Source organism: Hibiscus syriacus, unplaced genomic scaffold (genome assembly GCF_006381635.1).
Source record: "Hibiscus syriacus cultivar Baekdansim isolate YM2019G1 unplaced genomic scaffold, ASM638163v2 tig00110503_pilon, whole genome shotgun sequence".
NCBI classification, from domain to species: domain Eukaryota; kingdom Viridiplantae; phylum Streptophyta; class Magnoliopsida; order Malvales; family Malvaceae; genus Hibiscus; species Hibiscus syriacus.
Genome location: NW_024062764.1, coordinates 5,740,147 through 5,755,035, shown reverse-complemented (window position 1 = coordinate 5,755,035; position 14,889 = coordinate 5,740,147). Strand labels below are relative to the sequence as shown.

The 14,889-nt window shown below is 35.8% G+C and overlaps 2 protein-coding genes across 2 annotated transcripts; both read right to left on the bottom strand.

Moving 5' to 3' along the window:
* Window positions 1-225: 225 nt before the first annotated feature.
* LOC120129532 lies at window positions 226-1,740 on the bottom strand. Its single transcript, XM_039146998.1, has 3 exons — window positions 1,623-1,740; window positions 1,279-1,386; window positions 226-731 (listed from the first exon to the last, which is right to left on the bottom strand). Exons 1-3 carry the CDS (start codon window positions 1,689-1,691, stop codon window positions 501-503), a joined length of 408 nt encoding a protein of 135 aa, XP_039002929.1. The 5' UTR covers window positions 1,692-1,740; the 3' UTR covers window positions 226-500.
* Window positions 1,741-3,993: 2,253 nt separating this feature from the next.
* LOC120129698 (protein enabled homolog) lies at window positions 3,994-14,549 on the bottom strand. Its single transcript, XM_039147140.1, has 7 exons — window positions 14,180-14,549; window positions 14,019-14,071; window positions 13,668-13,707; window positions 13,511-13,588; window positions 12,973-13,095; window positions 11,193-11,272; window positions 3,994-4,367 (listed from the first exon to the last, which is right to left on the bottom strand). Exons 1-7 carry the CDS (start codon window positions 14,489-14,491, stop codon window positions 4,253-4,255), a joined length of 801 nt encoding a protein of 266 aa, XP_039003071.1. The 5' UTR covers window positions 14,492-14,549; the 3' UTR covers window positions 3,994-4,252.
* Between the last annotated feature and the right edge of the window lie 340 nt (window positions 14,550-14,889).

The following is a 14,889-nucleotide window of genomic DNA, read 5'->3' as shown; positions in this document are numbered from 1 at the left end:
ATCATGACAACGTAAAATACAAGTGAAGCCGAAAATTCTCCATTTTGACTAGCACTCTTCCAATAAATAACTCCATTTTGACTAGCATTCTTCCAATAAATAACTCGAATTCTCCAGAAAAAAAATCAATAGACCAAGGACTAGATTTATTAGATTTGCTGCTCAAATATCGATATTAATCTCGAAACTACCGGCGAATGCCCGATGACACAAGGAAACTTCAAGTCTTATAAATAAGAAAATAGTTAAAGAGAGAATTTTCCATCATTTGAGATCCGATCTAAAATGATCGGACCTAACTCGAGTTCGAAATAGTCAAAACTTAAATACAACTACTAAATATCGGATCGTAGACACACACAAAATGATTAATCCAGGCAGATGATGAAATGAATATATAAGGCATGTAACATATCCTCCCTCCCCAAACATCTATCAAACAGAAAGAAAGAAATTAGTACCATAATTTAGTATGATATGGTGACTGACCGGTGAAATGATCAGTTGTTGTTGTCGGGTTTGTCGTCGACGAGAGGGTTATTAGCGGCACTGATCGATGCAGCCAAATTGTGTCGCTCATCAGCATTGGCAGTAATGATCGGCATCCATACATCGGCGGTGCCACTCAAGAGGGACTGCACCTGCGGGTCTGCAGCCATGGCGGAGGATATCATCTCATCCACACCATCCAATTTAGCCGATAATTTGTCCAACTCTCTCGCGATTTCCAGCTGATATCCACAATATATATACACAACATTGAGTAGACACAAGTGAGAAATTTCCCGGCTTAAATGAAACGAATGCGCGGAAGAAGATGGAGAGTAGATGAAGTGTTTATACGGTCGGTTCAGATAATAACCTAATCGAAATCCGGTCAACCAAACTGATCTTTTGGGTGAATTAATTACCCAAACCACATTAAACTTCAGCTGATTCGATAGGTTTCGTTTAACCGAGTTTTACTTCAATGCATAATTTTGTATCTCATCTCAAAAAAACAAAACATTCCAAAATATAAACGCAAATAATCGTATATATACGTAAACTATGAATAAACAGTATAGTATTGGACATGTTACATATCACTAGACCAAACCGAATTAACCAAAAATTGAACTTCCTAACAAATCTCTTCCGATCACTAGACCGAAGTTCGATAGTTAGCTGACCGCCAAATGATTAATCGAAAATCTCCAGTTCGGTCGGGGAATTCGGTTTTAACCAAAGGTTTAACACATCTAGATAGTAGTTTTGGATTCAGGTCAGAAAATATACCTCATCAAGGCTGTGTGTAGACTTGGAAGGAACTTTTGTAACCTCCAATCCAAGAGCTTCGATTTTCGATCGCAATTCGACTTCTTCCTGATTCGTCAATGCTTCTACCTATACATATGAACATATGAATCACAAAGCAAGAACAAATTTAAATTAACCAATCAAAAATTCAATTGTAATAATATAAAGGGGGGAAAATGCAAAAAGATTACATTAAATCGAAAAGAAAAGGATTTCTAGTAAAACCTAGATGATGAATCAAGTGAATTTGGATCCGTTCCGAACCGAACCTAAGAATGGAGAGGGAATTGGGAGGAGAAATTGATTGAAATATCGGAGAATACCTGATGGAGTAAACTGGAAAGGAGGTGGAAAAACTGGGGATCTGATGTATTGCCTTCTTCGGCTGCCATTTTTTTTGGTTTAGCTAAATATCTGAATCTAACCGATAACCGATCGCAAATCTCAATCTCTTCACTTTCAATTGCGTTGCGTGATTCGATCCGTAACTTGGAGACAGGGACTCGAATCCGACCGGTTCAGACCAATTCGTCATAAACGAGACGGATTTTATAAAATAAAAAAAAATTGAGTTCAGATCGGTGTCGGGTCGAAGGGACTCGAATCCGACCGGTTCAGACCAATTCGTCATAAACGAGACGGATTTTATAAAATAAAAAAAAATTGAGTTCAGATCGGTGTCGGGTCGAATGGGAGTCAAGTTTAGTGTAAAAAATATTCTATCCAACTCCATAAAAAATATAATTTTATATTATATATTTAAAATAATTATAATAATACTCTTTTTTATATTATTTTTAATTATTTTTTTTATTTTTATTAAAAAAAATAATACTTTTATAAATATATTATTTTAAGACGAGTTCGAAATTTATCTCAAAAGAATATATCGAATTCAAATGGAATGGCAAGTATATAGTTTTCAGATTAGATTCACATTGAGTGAAATGATATGTAATTTTGGGATTAGATCAAATGAATCGAAAACCGATCTAACCCACCCACGTCAATTCTTACTTTGAAACAACTTTTTTTTTTATGATTTTATAAATCAGAATCGAATTCGGATATTCAAATCTGTATATATTGTGAATTTGGATAATAAATATTTCTCCTTTTTTATTCGCCTTTTGTTTCATTAGTTAATTCACTAATTGCATGCGAATTATTATTCAGATTTTAAATTAATTCACTAAAATTTTTGCATAAATCAAATCTTTCTATTAATCTAATTATCAATTTAGACATTAAATAATAATTTATATATGACATAAAATATAATAAATTATTATATATATAATTTTGAATTTAATATCTTAAAAACATACAATGTTAATAAAAAAAATTAAAATGATCAGTTTTTATTTATTATATTTTAAATTATTTATATAATAGACAAAATAGGAATGATAATAAAATATATATATTCAATAAATTTTGATTCTATAGTATGAAGTTATTATATATATAAAATAAATAAATTGGATTATAAGTCAGATCATTTTCTTAAGTTTGATTGGATCGAATTAAGTTTAGAAGAAATTGTTTTAGTTTATTGATATAAAATTAATAAGTTTTGGGTTCACCGTTTGTTCTTTAAAAGCTGTTGGGGATGGTATGAAGGTTCATTTTCTTGTGGTTCTGAGATTTTTCTTTCAGACTTCTTTCATGTTGTCTGTGTTTAATGCTACGTCAATTATACGCATTCCCAAAGCCCCTAATGCTTCCTTGGTAATGGACTTCCATCCCTGTTGTTCGGTGTTTTATAAAACGATTACCAGGATCTTGGTTAGTAGGTTCACTGTCTATTTTCCAGGCATGGTTTTCTCAAGTTAATCTGTCTTCTTCAAAGGAAGGAGCATTGTAGACAATACCTTGCTAGCCCAGGAGTTAGTCAAAGGGTATGCTAGAAGAACCCTCTCTTCGAGATGTGCCATTAAAATAGCTTCCCAAAAGGTCTTTGACTGTGTCAGTTGGAAGTTCCCGTTGAATGTTCTTGATGTCGTGGGTGTACCAGCTTGTTTCAGGGGCTGGATTGAGGCTTACACTATCACTTTAAGGTTCTCGATCTCTTTCAACGGTAGTTTGGTTGGTTTCTTCAAGGGTGAGAGGGGTTAAGGCAAAGTGACCCTTTGTCACCTTATCGTTTTGTCTTGGTGATAAATGTGAATTGGTCGTTAGTCAAGAGTAGTAGGGTTTGAAATAGGATAAGGGACTAGGGCTAAAGTGAGATGACACAAGCTCATTTGGTTTCCTTCTCACATTTCTAAGCACTCGATCAATGCTTGAATGATTATTTTGGATAGATTACTCACGAAAGATAAGCACTCAATCATTTGGGTTTTTTTTATAACATTTGGATATAATTTGTCTTAAGCTGAGTAACACTTGTATAAACAAAGGAGATAGGGTCAATGGGAGATTGGGGATTCCTTAATTTTGTGAAATCCTCCCTCTGTAGCTACTTTTGTTTTCAATTAACATTTCAGATCACGTTTTGGGCCACTATAAATATTTTTAAACTGGGGTAGGTACAAGGTTGGAATTTGTTGTTATAATATTTTTAAATCATATGATTAAATTCAATCTAAAATCTAGACTACCTTAAAGACATCATTCATACAATATTGATACTTTGAAGATTTAATTAAAATATATTGAAACTTTAAACCAATTTAAAATATTTTGAGGATGCTTAACGTAATTAACCCATACTTAAAAGGCTTTTATCTTTCCTTCTCCTGATAATACCACAGTAACAAATAAGCTCTACATCCAAATCACTACACTAAACACAACACTTGCTTCACTGCCTCCAATTCCATCACCTACACTCTAGTAGTTCCTTCCTACACTATTATAAAAACAGCATCTACACGTGATAAGTGCAACACATCAGGAATTCGAGAGGCCCCGATATGTCATCGGTTTCTTCCGATGCTAATCTTCGGCATCAGTTTCCCACATCCACAGCACCATCACTTCGGAACTGTTCTACAAGGGGAGGTAGCAGGAGTGCAAGCCTTGTTTTGTACCTCACAATTTGATTTAATCGTTCTTGTTGTAACCTATGACAACAACAATCATCGGTCATCAGTCACGTACATGATTTTTTTTATAAGAATAGTAGGCCTCATTAAAAACCCCCTTCATGATTAATGGAACTTGAAGACAGTTCTTTAATCAGCGGAAGGAGGAAAAGAGTGCCCTAGGATTTCATTAACATCAAATAATTACATAGGAATACAAGACCTAAACTCCCTTAAGGAGATAGAAAACTAAAAAGAAACATCCCTTAACAGAACATAATGATCAACCAATGCCAGCCTTAGCTAGGGCGTCCGCCTCTATATTAGTTGTCCTATTAACACATCTAATAAGACCTTCACGATCTCTAAGCTTTTGAATAATGTCTTTAGCAATTTGAACATAAACTACAGTACATAAAACAACATCCTTAATCCAGTCAACTGCCACCCTACTATCACTCTCAATAATCAAGCGGTCTTTAAATCTATGACGAATAGATTCAAAAAAATCTAAACCCTTTAGGATAGCTTTCAATTCCATCAAAGCTGGAGACCCCGGACCAACAGCCTCTTTGAAAGAGCCAAGGATCGAACCAGACATGTCTTTTAGAACACCACTTAAACCACTCCTCTTCCAATCACTAGTAATAGCAGCATCCACATTAAGTTTAATAAAGCCGTTTGGAGGAGGGGACCAAGGAATCTTAGTTGAAATCATATTAGAATGGGACGAGTAAGAATCTCGTAAGGAGGGATCAACAATAAGAACATCCTTGGAGATAGAAACCATATTTTTCTTAGCTAAAAACCATGAAGCAAGCCTGAACCTTACTAGAAAGAAAATTTCAGCTCGATCTAGCTTCCCTCCTTCGAACACAATAGAATTCCTAGTTTTCATATTGTCCATAGAACCACTCCAGGAATAAGTGACCATATTAGAGAGTTGGTTTCAAATCAACCCATGCTAGGAGAAAACTTTTAGCATCTTCATGAAAAACAGACTGAAAATTCCAGTAGCTCATGAATTTAGTCCAAATTGACCAAACAAACGAACAAGAAAAGAATAAATGAGATGGAAACTCTTCTAATAGCTTACAAAAAGGACATAAAGTATCATTTATGCCCTTAACACCTCTTTTAACCAGTACTGCCTTCACTGCCAGCTTCTTTAAAATCACTTGCCAAAGAAAAGTCTCCACCCTTGGAGGCAACAAGCCCCTCCAAACAATAGTTTTCCAAAAATAAGCTTCCTCCAAATCCGAAATACCCGAATAAGATATATTAACACATGATTTAACAGAGAAAACCCCGTCTCCAGAACCCTTCCACAACAGCCCATCAGCAGAAATAGAAAAATCGGAAATAACAGCCATCAAATTTGTTCATTTGCTCAAATTCCCAGTCATTCAACTCCCTTCTCAACTGAACATTCCAAAACCATCCCCACGAGCTATATTCCCCAAACTGGAATAATTTTCCAGTTTTGTTCACTGCGATAGAGAATAGTCTAGGGAAAATGACCATTAAAGGATGATCCAATGCCCAAATATCTTGCCAAAACCGAATATTCCTCCCATTAACAATTTTATAGTTATATTTGCTTCTGATTATAGAGCCAATAGAATCTGCTTTAAAATGATTGTTCACCATAGATCTTCATATCCAAGAATATTTAGGAGAAATATAACTGTCAAAATGCATTAAGGATGAGTCCATTTTGTATTTAATACAAAGCATTTCCCTCCAAACCGCATTCCTCTCAGTAGCAAACCTCCAAGCCCATTTCTCCAAAAGTGCTCTATTCATCATATTTAAATTAGGAACTCCCAAACCTCCTTCGATCTCCGGTTTACAAACATCGGACCAACTAACCCAATGAATCTTTTTTTCCATCTCCTCCATCCCATAAGAAATTTGACATAATAGAATTAAGGGACTTATCGACCGAAGCTGGAACCCTGAACATTGACAAATAATATGTAAGAAGTGAACATAGGACTGATTTAATTAAAACCAGCTTGACTGTCATAGAAACAGATGATCATTTCTAGTCCGCTAGCCTCTTATTGAAGCTCTGAACCACTGGATCCCACAGAATGTTGGAGTTTCCGTGTGGACCAAGAGGGAGTCCTAAATATTCTGAAGGAAAATTACCCACTAAACATCCAATCGCAGCTGCCCAATCATTAATTTCCTCTTCGTTCGAATTAACCCCAAACAATTTACACTTCTTCAAATTCAACTGAAGACCAGACATAACTTAAACACTCGAAGCACCCTCTTCACATTTAAAATCTGCTTCTTCAACGCACCACAAAAAATTATAAGATCATCAGCAAATTGAAGATTCGATAAATTAAAATCCCCCTCCTCATTTCTATTTACCAAACCCGAAAATAGCCCCTCTGAAACTACCTTAAGTATCAATAAATTCAGAATTTCCCCGACTATATTGAACAACAAGGGAGACAAGGAGCAACCTTGACAAAGACCCTTAGCCATTGGAAATTCCTCGGTTGTAACCCCATTCACCAAGACTGAAATAGTTGCTATCGTGATACACTTCGAAATCCAACCTATCCATTTAGAACCAAAGCCCATTTCCTTCATTACTTTGAACAAGATAGGATAGTCAATTGTATCATATGCCTTCTTGAAATCAACTTTAAAAACACATCCCTTTAAACCATTATTCCTCCAAAAGTCAATCCCTTCATTAGCTATAAGGGAACAATCCAAAATTTATCGACCGGGAATAAAAGCGAATTGAAATGAACTGATTAAATCTAAGATACAGCTCCTAAGTTTCCTCAACAGACATTTAGAAAAGATCTTGTATAAACCACCAACTAAGCTTATAGGTCTAAAATCATCTAGGCCACCAGCGTTTGAGATCTTTGGAATAAGAGTGATAAATGTATGATTTATTCCATGTTCCCATTCCTTCCCCAAGTGGAAATTATGGAAGAATTTCATAATATCTTCCTTAAGGACCTGCCAAAACCTCTTGAAAAATCTCAGATTAAAGCCATCAAGGCCCGGAGCTTTGTTGCTACCACAAGACTTCACAGTATCCCAAACTTCCTCCTCAGAAAATTCCTTCTCTAAGAACTGACTTTGATCCAAAGTAATTCTGGAAAAATCCAGTTTTAAGTCATTGATTTCTAAAGTGGATCGTTCATTATAAATTTTGAAGAAATAATCATTGATTATGGCCTTAATTGCAGTCGGTTCTTCTACTGTTTCTCCTCTAAAGTTTAGGGCAATCAGAGCATTCCTCTTCTTTCTAGCCGTAGCACACGTATGAAAGTATATAGTATTATGATCCCCATCTTTAATCCATTTCGATCTTGAGTACTGAAACCAAATCTGCTCTTGAATCTTGTGAAGTTTCCACAATTTTGCTCTATGATTATTCAACTCTGCTAATACCTCACTATCAATAGCACCTTGCTTCTGTTGAATATCAACCTCTAACTTCGAAATTTTCTTCTCTAACTCAGAAATCAAGGCTCCTGGGTTCTGATATCTATTTCCAACCCACTTTTTTATTGCATGTTTTGTACTCCTTAGTAAACTAAACAAACCTGCCTTCTTTAGATTTTTCTTACAATTCTGGAGAGAAGAAATAACCAGATCCTGAAAACCCTCATCCATCAAGTAGTTGAAAAGTCTGAACGGTTTTTGCCCCCAGTCCACACCTTTATTCACAAGAATTATAACGTTATGATCTGACAGCGACCTTGGTAGAAGAGACTGAATAATATCCGGATACAAAGACAAAAATTGACTATCAACAAAAAACCGATCTAATCTTACAAAAGTGGGATTCTCTTGGTTATTACACCAAGTAAACCTACCCCCATTCATAGGAAGATCAATTAGACCCGTTTGAAGAATAAACTCATTAAAGATCTCCATTGAACTCTTATTTTGACCTCTGCCCATCTTCTCATCTTCTTGTAAATAAACATTGAAATCCCCTCCCACACAAACGAGATAATTCTGCCCACTTAGATAGATGCTTATTCTTAAAAAAAAAACAGGTTTCTCCTCCTCCACTGCTGGACCGTAAACATTGATGAAACCACAACTGAAATTATTATTCCTAAATTTACCAAATATTGCTATAAATCACATGCTAATAAACTGACTCTCCAGCTCAAAAATATTATCTTCCCAACAACACAATAAACCCCTGCTGATCCAATTAAAGGAGATTCTAAAAATCCTTTTAAATTATTAATCCCACTTCTAAAAAAAACCCTCTGAAATTTCTCAGTCTTGGTTTCTTGCAGCCAAAGAAAAGTAGGATTTATGCTAGTAACTAAATTCTGAACAACCCTCTTTTTTTATTTTCCCCAAACCCCTAACATTCCATGAACATATTACTAACTTTGTCATCTTCATTAAAGGAACAGGTACAAACTAAAACCCTCAACCAATAATACCTTGATTAACCCCAATCAAACCTTTCTCTAGAGCTATAATTTTCACCAAAAAGGCTTCTTTCCCTTCCTTAAAAGACACTCCCAAAAGCTTGCTAACCTCCCAAGTTACTAGAGCTTCTTCCATTAAAACCGAGAAGACTGAGGAGGAGGTTGTATCAATGCTCACTTGTTCAAGTGCTTCCCGTAACAGATTCCTTCTAGTTCTTCTAATTAGCAAATCAGATTTGGATCTTAAGCAATCACCTTCTGAAAAATAACCTTCAATCTCCCTATCTTCACTCCCAACCCCTATACCACTGTCAATGTAAGGAAGATTACTCTCATCAGCAATGAACTCTGCTGATAAACGATGTTGTTTTTTAGTACTGGAATCTCCATCAAACTTTCTCTGACTAACTGTGACTTCATTTGCTTCAGGCGAGAGCTTCAACAAATCCCCATACCAATATCTTCTTTCCCTCGACCTTTCTATAGACTCTTTTGCAACTGCTCAAACTTTTAGTTTCTCGCACATCACTCTCTGTTGTGAACTGTCTTCTTGATCGATGTAATTGTCTCCCCCTTGAATTGATTCCTGAATTAGTTGTAACCAGTTCAACCAACCTTAAGACTTCTTCTTCGGCCACTATTTATGCATTAACCGACTGTTATGCAATTGGGCTCTTCTCCAAAACATTTAACATTTTACTATTATTGTATGATAAGTTAAGGTTTTGAACCAATTCCCCAAACTTATTAATTATAAATGTTGGCCCAGAAATAAAACCCGTAAAACCTTTTGACCCATACTGCTCAGAATCTTCAGAATGGGCCTGTGATCCATCAGCCGAATAATTTTGACTTCTAATCCCCAAACCTGCAATCTCACCAGCTTTTAAACTCCCAACATTCTGACTTTCTGGCAGTCCACAATTAATACCTTTCCTATCTAAGGAAAGTCTTAATAGCTATCTGTCTTCACCAACTCCTCCAGAAACACGAAAAACTCCCTGGTCAATCCAATTATCCACTGAAAGACAATTTTTGCATGTTGCACATGCTTCACCTTCCCCACGATCTGACAACAGCCTGTCTTCATCCTCCTCAGACAAAATCTCCTCAAAAAAATGCCCCATCGGAACCTTCCACCGAAAAATTATTGAAGAATGAGCTTGAATATTCACTTGCCGAACCAATCTTGATACTTTGAATGATCTTCCATAAGATCCGAGAGTGATCACATCTGGAACATCAAAGGGGCTTGCCACCCTTAATAAAATTCTAGCCATTGTAAGGTCTTCTCTTTTCCTTGTAACATCATGAATATCCACCACTGTGCCCCATCTACCTGCTATCTTCTCAAAGAATGGTTCATTCCAGCATAACAGAGGAACCCCTATTAATTCCACCATGCAAAAAGCCATTGGAACTCCCTCATCATTCAGTAATGGTTCCACTAAATCAAACCATTATTTTGTAACCTCTTCCTTGTTACTCCATAAATCATACATCTCCTTATGAGATTTAAAAACTATAACGCAAGAGTTCCATACATAACCACATCTAGCAATTTGGACATCATAGCCTTCTTTAATTAAGGCATTCTGAATAAACTCAGCCTGAAAAGAGTGTTTGATAATCCCTGTTAAAGACCTCTTAACCCAGTTAGAGCTTTCTGATGGAATATGCATTTCCAAAATATTTTTCTTGACATTCCTCCTTTGAAGATCCTTGGAAAATATTTCTTTGTTCCCCATTGTATTCCCGTTTGACATCAAAGCATCCCTATAAGTTCTGTCGTCCCTTCTTCTTCTGTTGAAGTTTCCTGCTTCTCTTGATTTTGAGGATTCTACATTATTCTAGTTAGAAACCTTGTTTGAAGAAATATGCATCCCCCCTAAACTTGGACGCCCCTCCTTATATCTGACAGGACTAACTGAGATCTTCATTCCATCAATCAGAAAACCGTTCAAAACATCGACAGCCCTCTTCAAACTTGCATCACTCTTAAAATGACAAGCAAAGGTGGAAAATTTGTATTTTGGATTTCTTGTTTGTTTGGGAATAAAGACTCTCATAACAGGACCATGGACTAAGAATATTTCCCTTAAAGTACGACGAGAAGCCCTCCTACTATACGCATTGTCCCGAAATCCTATTTCATATTCGTTGCATTTAAAAAGATGACAGAAGCTCGATCGACACGAAATAAGAGCACACGGTGCTTCTATAACTTCCCACAGATATAAAATGTGCTATAACATAAATTATAATGGTAAAAAGCATGGATCATATGCTCTTATATAGAGCTATCACAAGACAGAACAATAAACAATTGCATATTGATGTTTGGAATATCAGACACCATTGTAAAATGATTACGGCCAGTAAATTTCACGAGAATCGGACCAAATTGCAAAGAAATTGAAGTTACCTTGATCTAACTTTTTTCGCACGATTAATATGCCTTTTCAACAGATCTTGCGACGATAAATTCTCAACTGATTGCTCATCCTAAAACCAGGAAACAGAGATCAGCTCATTCCAAGAAAGGAAAAACACAAATCAAATTGCTTATTCTGGTTTCAAGAAGGCATAATGATAAAAAAAATGCCCCTAACGTTTGACTAAATAGTCACTTTGACCCCTTCCCCCTTTCTTTTTGAAGTATTTTCACCCCCAACATTTTATTTTGAGGCAAAAAGACCCCTCCGTGAATGAAAATCGCAAGTCAATAAACAATCAAAAATAGGGACCTTTAGTCAAACATTATGAACTTTTTTGCCCTAAAATGAAATGTTGGGGCCAAAATATTCCAAATAAAAGAATAGGGGACAAAATGACTATTTAAACAAACGTTAGAGGCATTTTTTTGCCATTTTTCCATTCAAGAACTACAACAATAATTCTGATCAAGATACAACTACCCTTAATATCAGATATAAGCAAAAGATCCAGGAGTTGATCTTTGATTAACAGTAACAACACTTAAGTGCATATAAATATGATATTCAACCAACCAGATTAACTTAGATAAACCAAAAAGACAGTAAAAACTAAAATTAGAAGAAAACAGAATGATCGATCATCTTTAGATGTAAAACCAGTCTCATATAAGAAATACACAAAAAGTTAAATCAATGGAGTAAAAAACATACACAGAAAAAGCTGTGATGTTGACATGATGATCGATCCAATCTAACAAAACATAGCATATATCCTTACAAGCTTGTCACATGTAAGAGAAAATCTAACCAGGATCCAAAAATTGGCTAACTTCATACTTATCTCAATTTATATGGTCAAGGATTCACATCCAGGACGTTAATCATGATCATGAATCGAGTTATCAAACAGATACCGTAGGTTTGGATAAAGACAATTATTCTTGAAATACATTTAAGCTCGTATAATCGTATGCACACTCGCATATTTCTCAGCTCAAGGTCTTAGACTAGTTAACATTGCAACATACATTATTAGGTTCTCTCTGTCACTGAGATGCACAAGTTCAAAAATCTGTCCCAAAACATTTTATGACTAGACTAGCATTTTAGCATGGAGGCAGCGGGTAGTTCTATTGTGTCGTGGCCTAACCTACGGCTAATTTGCGGCGGATTTTAACCTAAAACTTTACAATGTCCAACTTAAAAGGTTATACAATTTGTAATAATTTTGGTTACAATCGAGAATATTACATTGCGACGGGATTTAACCTAAAATGTTACTTGTCTACTTTAAAAAGATACACAATTGGTAATAATTACGGAACTTTTTAGGTTACAACCGGAATAGTTATGCAATTTACATAAGAATGTAATATTTTCAGTTTCAACTAAAAATGTTACCCAGTTTACTCTAAAAGGTTACGCTCTTGGTAAGTTTTTTTATTACAACTGATTTCTACCTTTTTAGCCTTATATTAACCTATTATATTTTATACTCATCCGGAGGCAGCTGTCTGAAATTGATGTCAACTCCTATATTTGTAAGCCAACACCGCTAAACTAGAAACCATTGCACAAGACACCACAAGCTCTTTCCCTCTCTCTGCACTACACATGAATGCAATGCAACACACACAACTCCATAAATCTTCATAACATCATTTTATGACAGTATGGCTAACAAGACCATTATCAGAGTTGAGAAACATAATAAAAGTGAACAAAAGTTGGGATATGAAAAGTGAAAACCAACAAAAAGAAACTAACCTCCTTTTTATCCTCCTCTACTGGTTCTTCTCTATCTTCAATGTCCTTTGGTAAATCATCCGTGACTGGTAAAGGTAAAGGTAAAGGCTGAGGAAGAGACTTGAAAATATCTCCGTATTGGGGCTGCTCACAAAACTAATATTACAAGGCATAATAGAAGGAATGAAACCATGAAGCAACTAGGTCATCCATTCGTCTCCTTGGCAAACTTCATAAATTAGATTTGATTCAAAAAGTTTCAAATAAAATTTAAATTATTAAATAGGACTCGTCAACTCAATTAACTCAAAAATTTTTTACTCGACTCAATCGAATACTTGCGCCAATTAGGTACATGAGAATTCCTTTGTTCAAATACCTTAAAATCCAAACTACAAATGCACAAATACCAAAAAGGTAAATAATTAATAAAACACTACTAAATGCCTAAAACTTGCTGAGATGACATTTTTATCAAGATAAATATGTTCTTGTAGGGAAAAACTGTTCTAAGTTTTAAATGTATTCACAGAACAGAAAAAAAAAAAGTAATGCAAACCTGAGTTTCGTCTGGAAACCCATTTCTTAAACATGAACGGCAAAGAGAATAAATGGAAGTCCCATCTGTTATTCTGACCTGCAAGCAAATAGAATTCAAAAGCAATTAGCATAGAGACATAATGAAACGAAAATGAAAATGAGATGTGATAGGTCACCTTTCGGTCCCTAACAGTGACAAGATCTTTGGTTCTCTCCCTAGAGAAAGCAGAGGAGAAGTTAGATGGGGAATAAATATGGGTGATTATTGAGCTGGTCGGTCACGAGTTGAGATGTACTCGACTTGAATAAAAAATTGTTCGACTCCATTTGATAGTCGACAAATGCAATAAAATTTTACTCGCTTTGTTCTCGTTACAAAAACTCATTGCTCGTCAAGCTAGCTAGAATTTTACTCCTCGTTGAAAATTCGAGTCAAATCAATTCGAATTTAGTCCTAACCGAATCAAGCTCCCCAAGGCTTGAAGATTGACAAGAGATGTGCATTTTTTTAATATGAGAGATATTACCTGGCACCTTTATGTCCTTTAGTTTCAGAAGCTGAAAACGGCGATGAAGCAACCTAAAACAAGTATTACAACTCCAACTTAGAACTTATAGAAAACTAGGGATTCAAATTTGCAAACCCAGAATCTTAAACGTTTCAAAAAGGAGGGAAAATAAAAAGAACCTTCGGATGGAGAGAAGGGGGGAGGCCCTTAAGCGGAGGATGGAAGTTAGTAGGATGGGGAAGCGGAGGCGGAGGCGGAGGCGGCCTGGGGTTGCCAGAGGGATGCGAATGAGATTGATAAGGAAGGATCGTCGGAAGGAAACCTCTTCCGGAGGAGGCTACTGGGTAGATCACCGCCGCTGTTGTTGGCGGGCTTGGTCCTCTCATACTCATCGCCGCTCCTGCTGAAGCTTCAGCTGCCACCGCCGTCGTGTTTGCGCCGCCGCTTGAACCCCGAATCGCGGTCGTCGGACCGATGCTTGTGTTTGACATCCGCCTCACCTTAAGCGCCTTAATTTTTTTCAATTCGAAAACCTTACAACTTAATTTTGAAGAAAAAAAAAACCCAGTAAATAAGATACACCCGTGCTATTCCATTAATTGTCCCCTCCTTGGTCTAATTACAATCAAATACGTCTACTATACAGAAATTTCTTTTTAGGGTAAAGTACACAAATGATCCCCGATTATAAGTTATTGATTTGTTGAATTCTGACTATTAAAAGTTACAAAATGGTCCTCCAACTATAGAGGATGTTGCTTTATTGAGTCCCTCAACTAGTAAAAGTTATAAATAATCACTCGACTATTCATTATATTTTAAACTCGTCATTTTCAATTAAAAAATAACAATAGTTTGAGTTGGATGTTAATTTGTTGTCTGAAATATG

What these genes read in the sequence shown, in the direction of transcription:
- LOC120129532 (XM_039146998.1), bottom strand. Translation starts at nt 1,691, where the DNA reads ATGGCAGCCGAAGAAGGCAATACATCAGATCCCCAGTTTTTCCACCTC. An exon ending in TTTCCAGTTTACTCCATCAG is followed by an intron (nt 1,387 to 1,622) that starts GTATTCTCCGAT and finishes TCATATGTATAG; the next exon opens with GTAGAAGCATTGACGAATCA. An exon ending in CTACACACAGCCTTGATGAG is followed by an intron (nt 732 to 1,278) that starts GTATATTTTCTG and finishes TGTGGATATCAG; the next exon opens with CTGGAAATCGCGAGAGAGTT.
- LOC120129698 (XM_039147140.1), bottom strand. Translation starts at nt 14,491, where the DNA reads ATGTCAAACACAAGCATCGGTCCGACGACCGCGATTCGGGGTTCAAGC. An exon ending in TCACTGTTAGGGACCGAAAG is followed by an intron (nt 13,589 to 13,667) that starts GTGACCTATCAC and finishes ATTTGCTTGCAG; the next exon opens with GTCAGAATAACAGATGGGAC. An exon ending in TAGAGGAGGATAAAAAGGAG is followed by an intron (nt 11,273 to 12,972) that starts GTTAGTTTCTTT and finishes TCCTGGTTTTAG; the next exon opens with GATGAGCAATCAGTTGAGAA.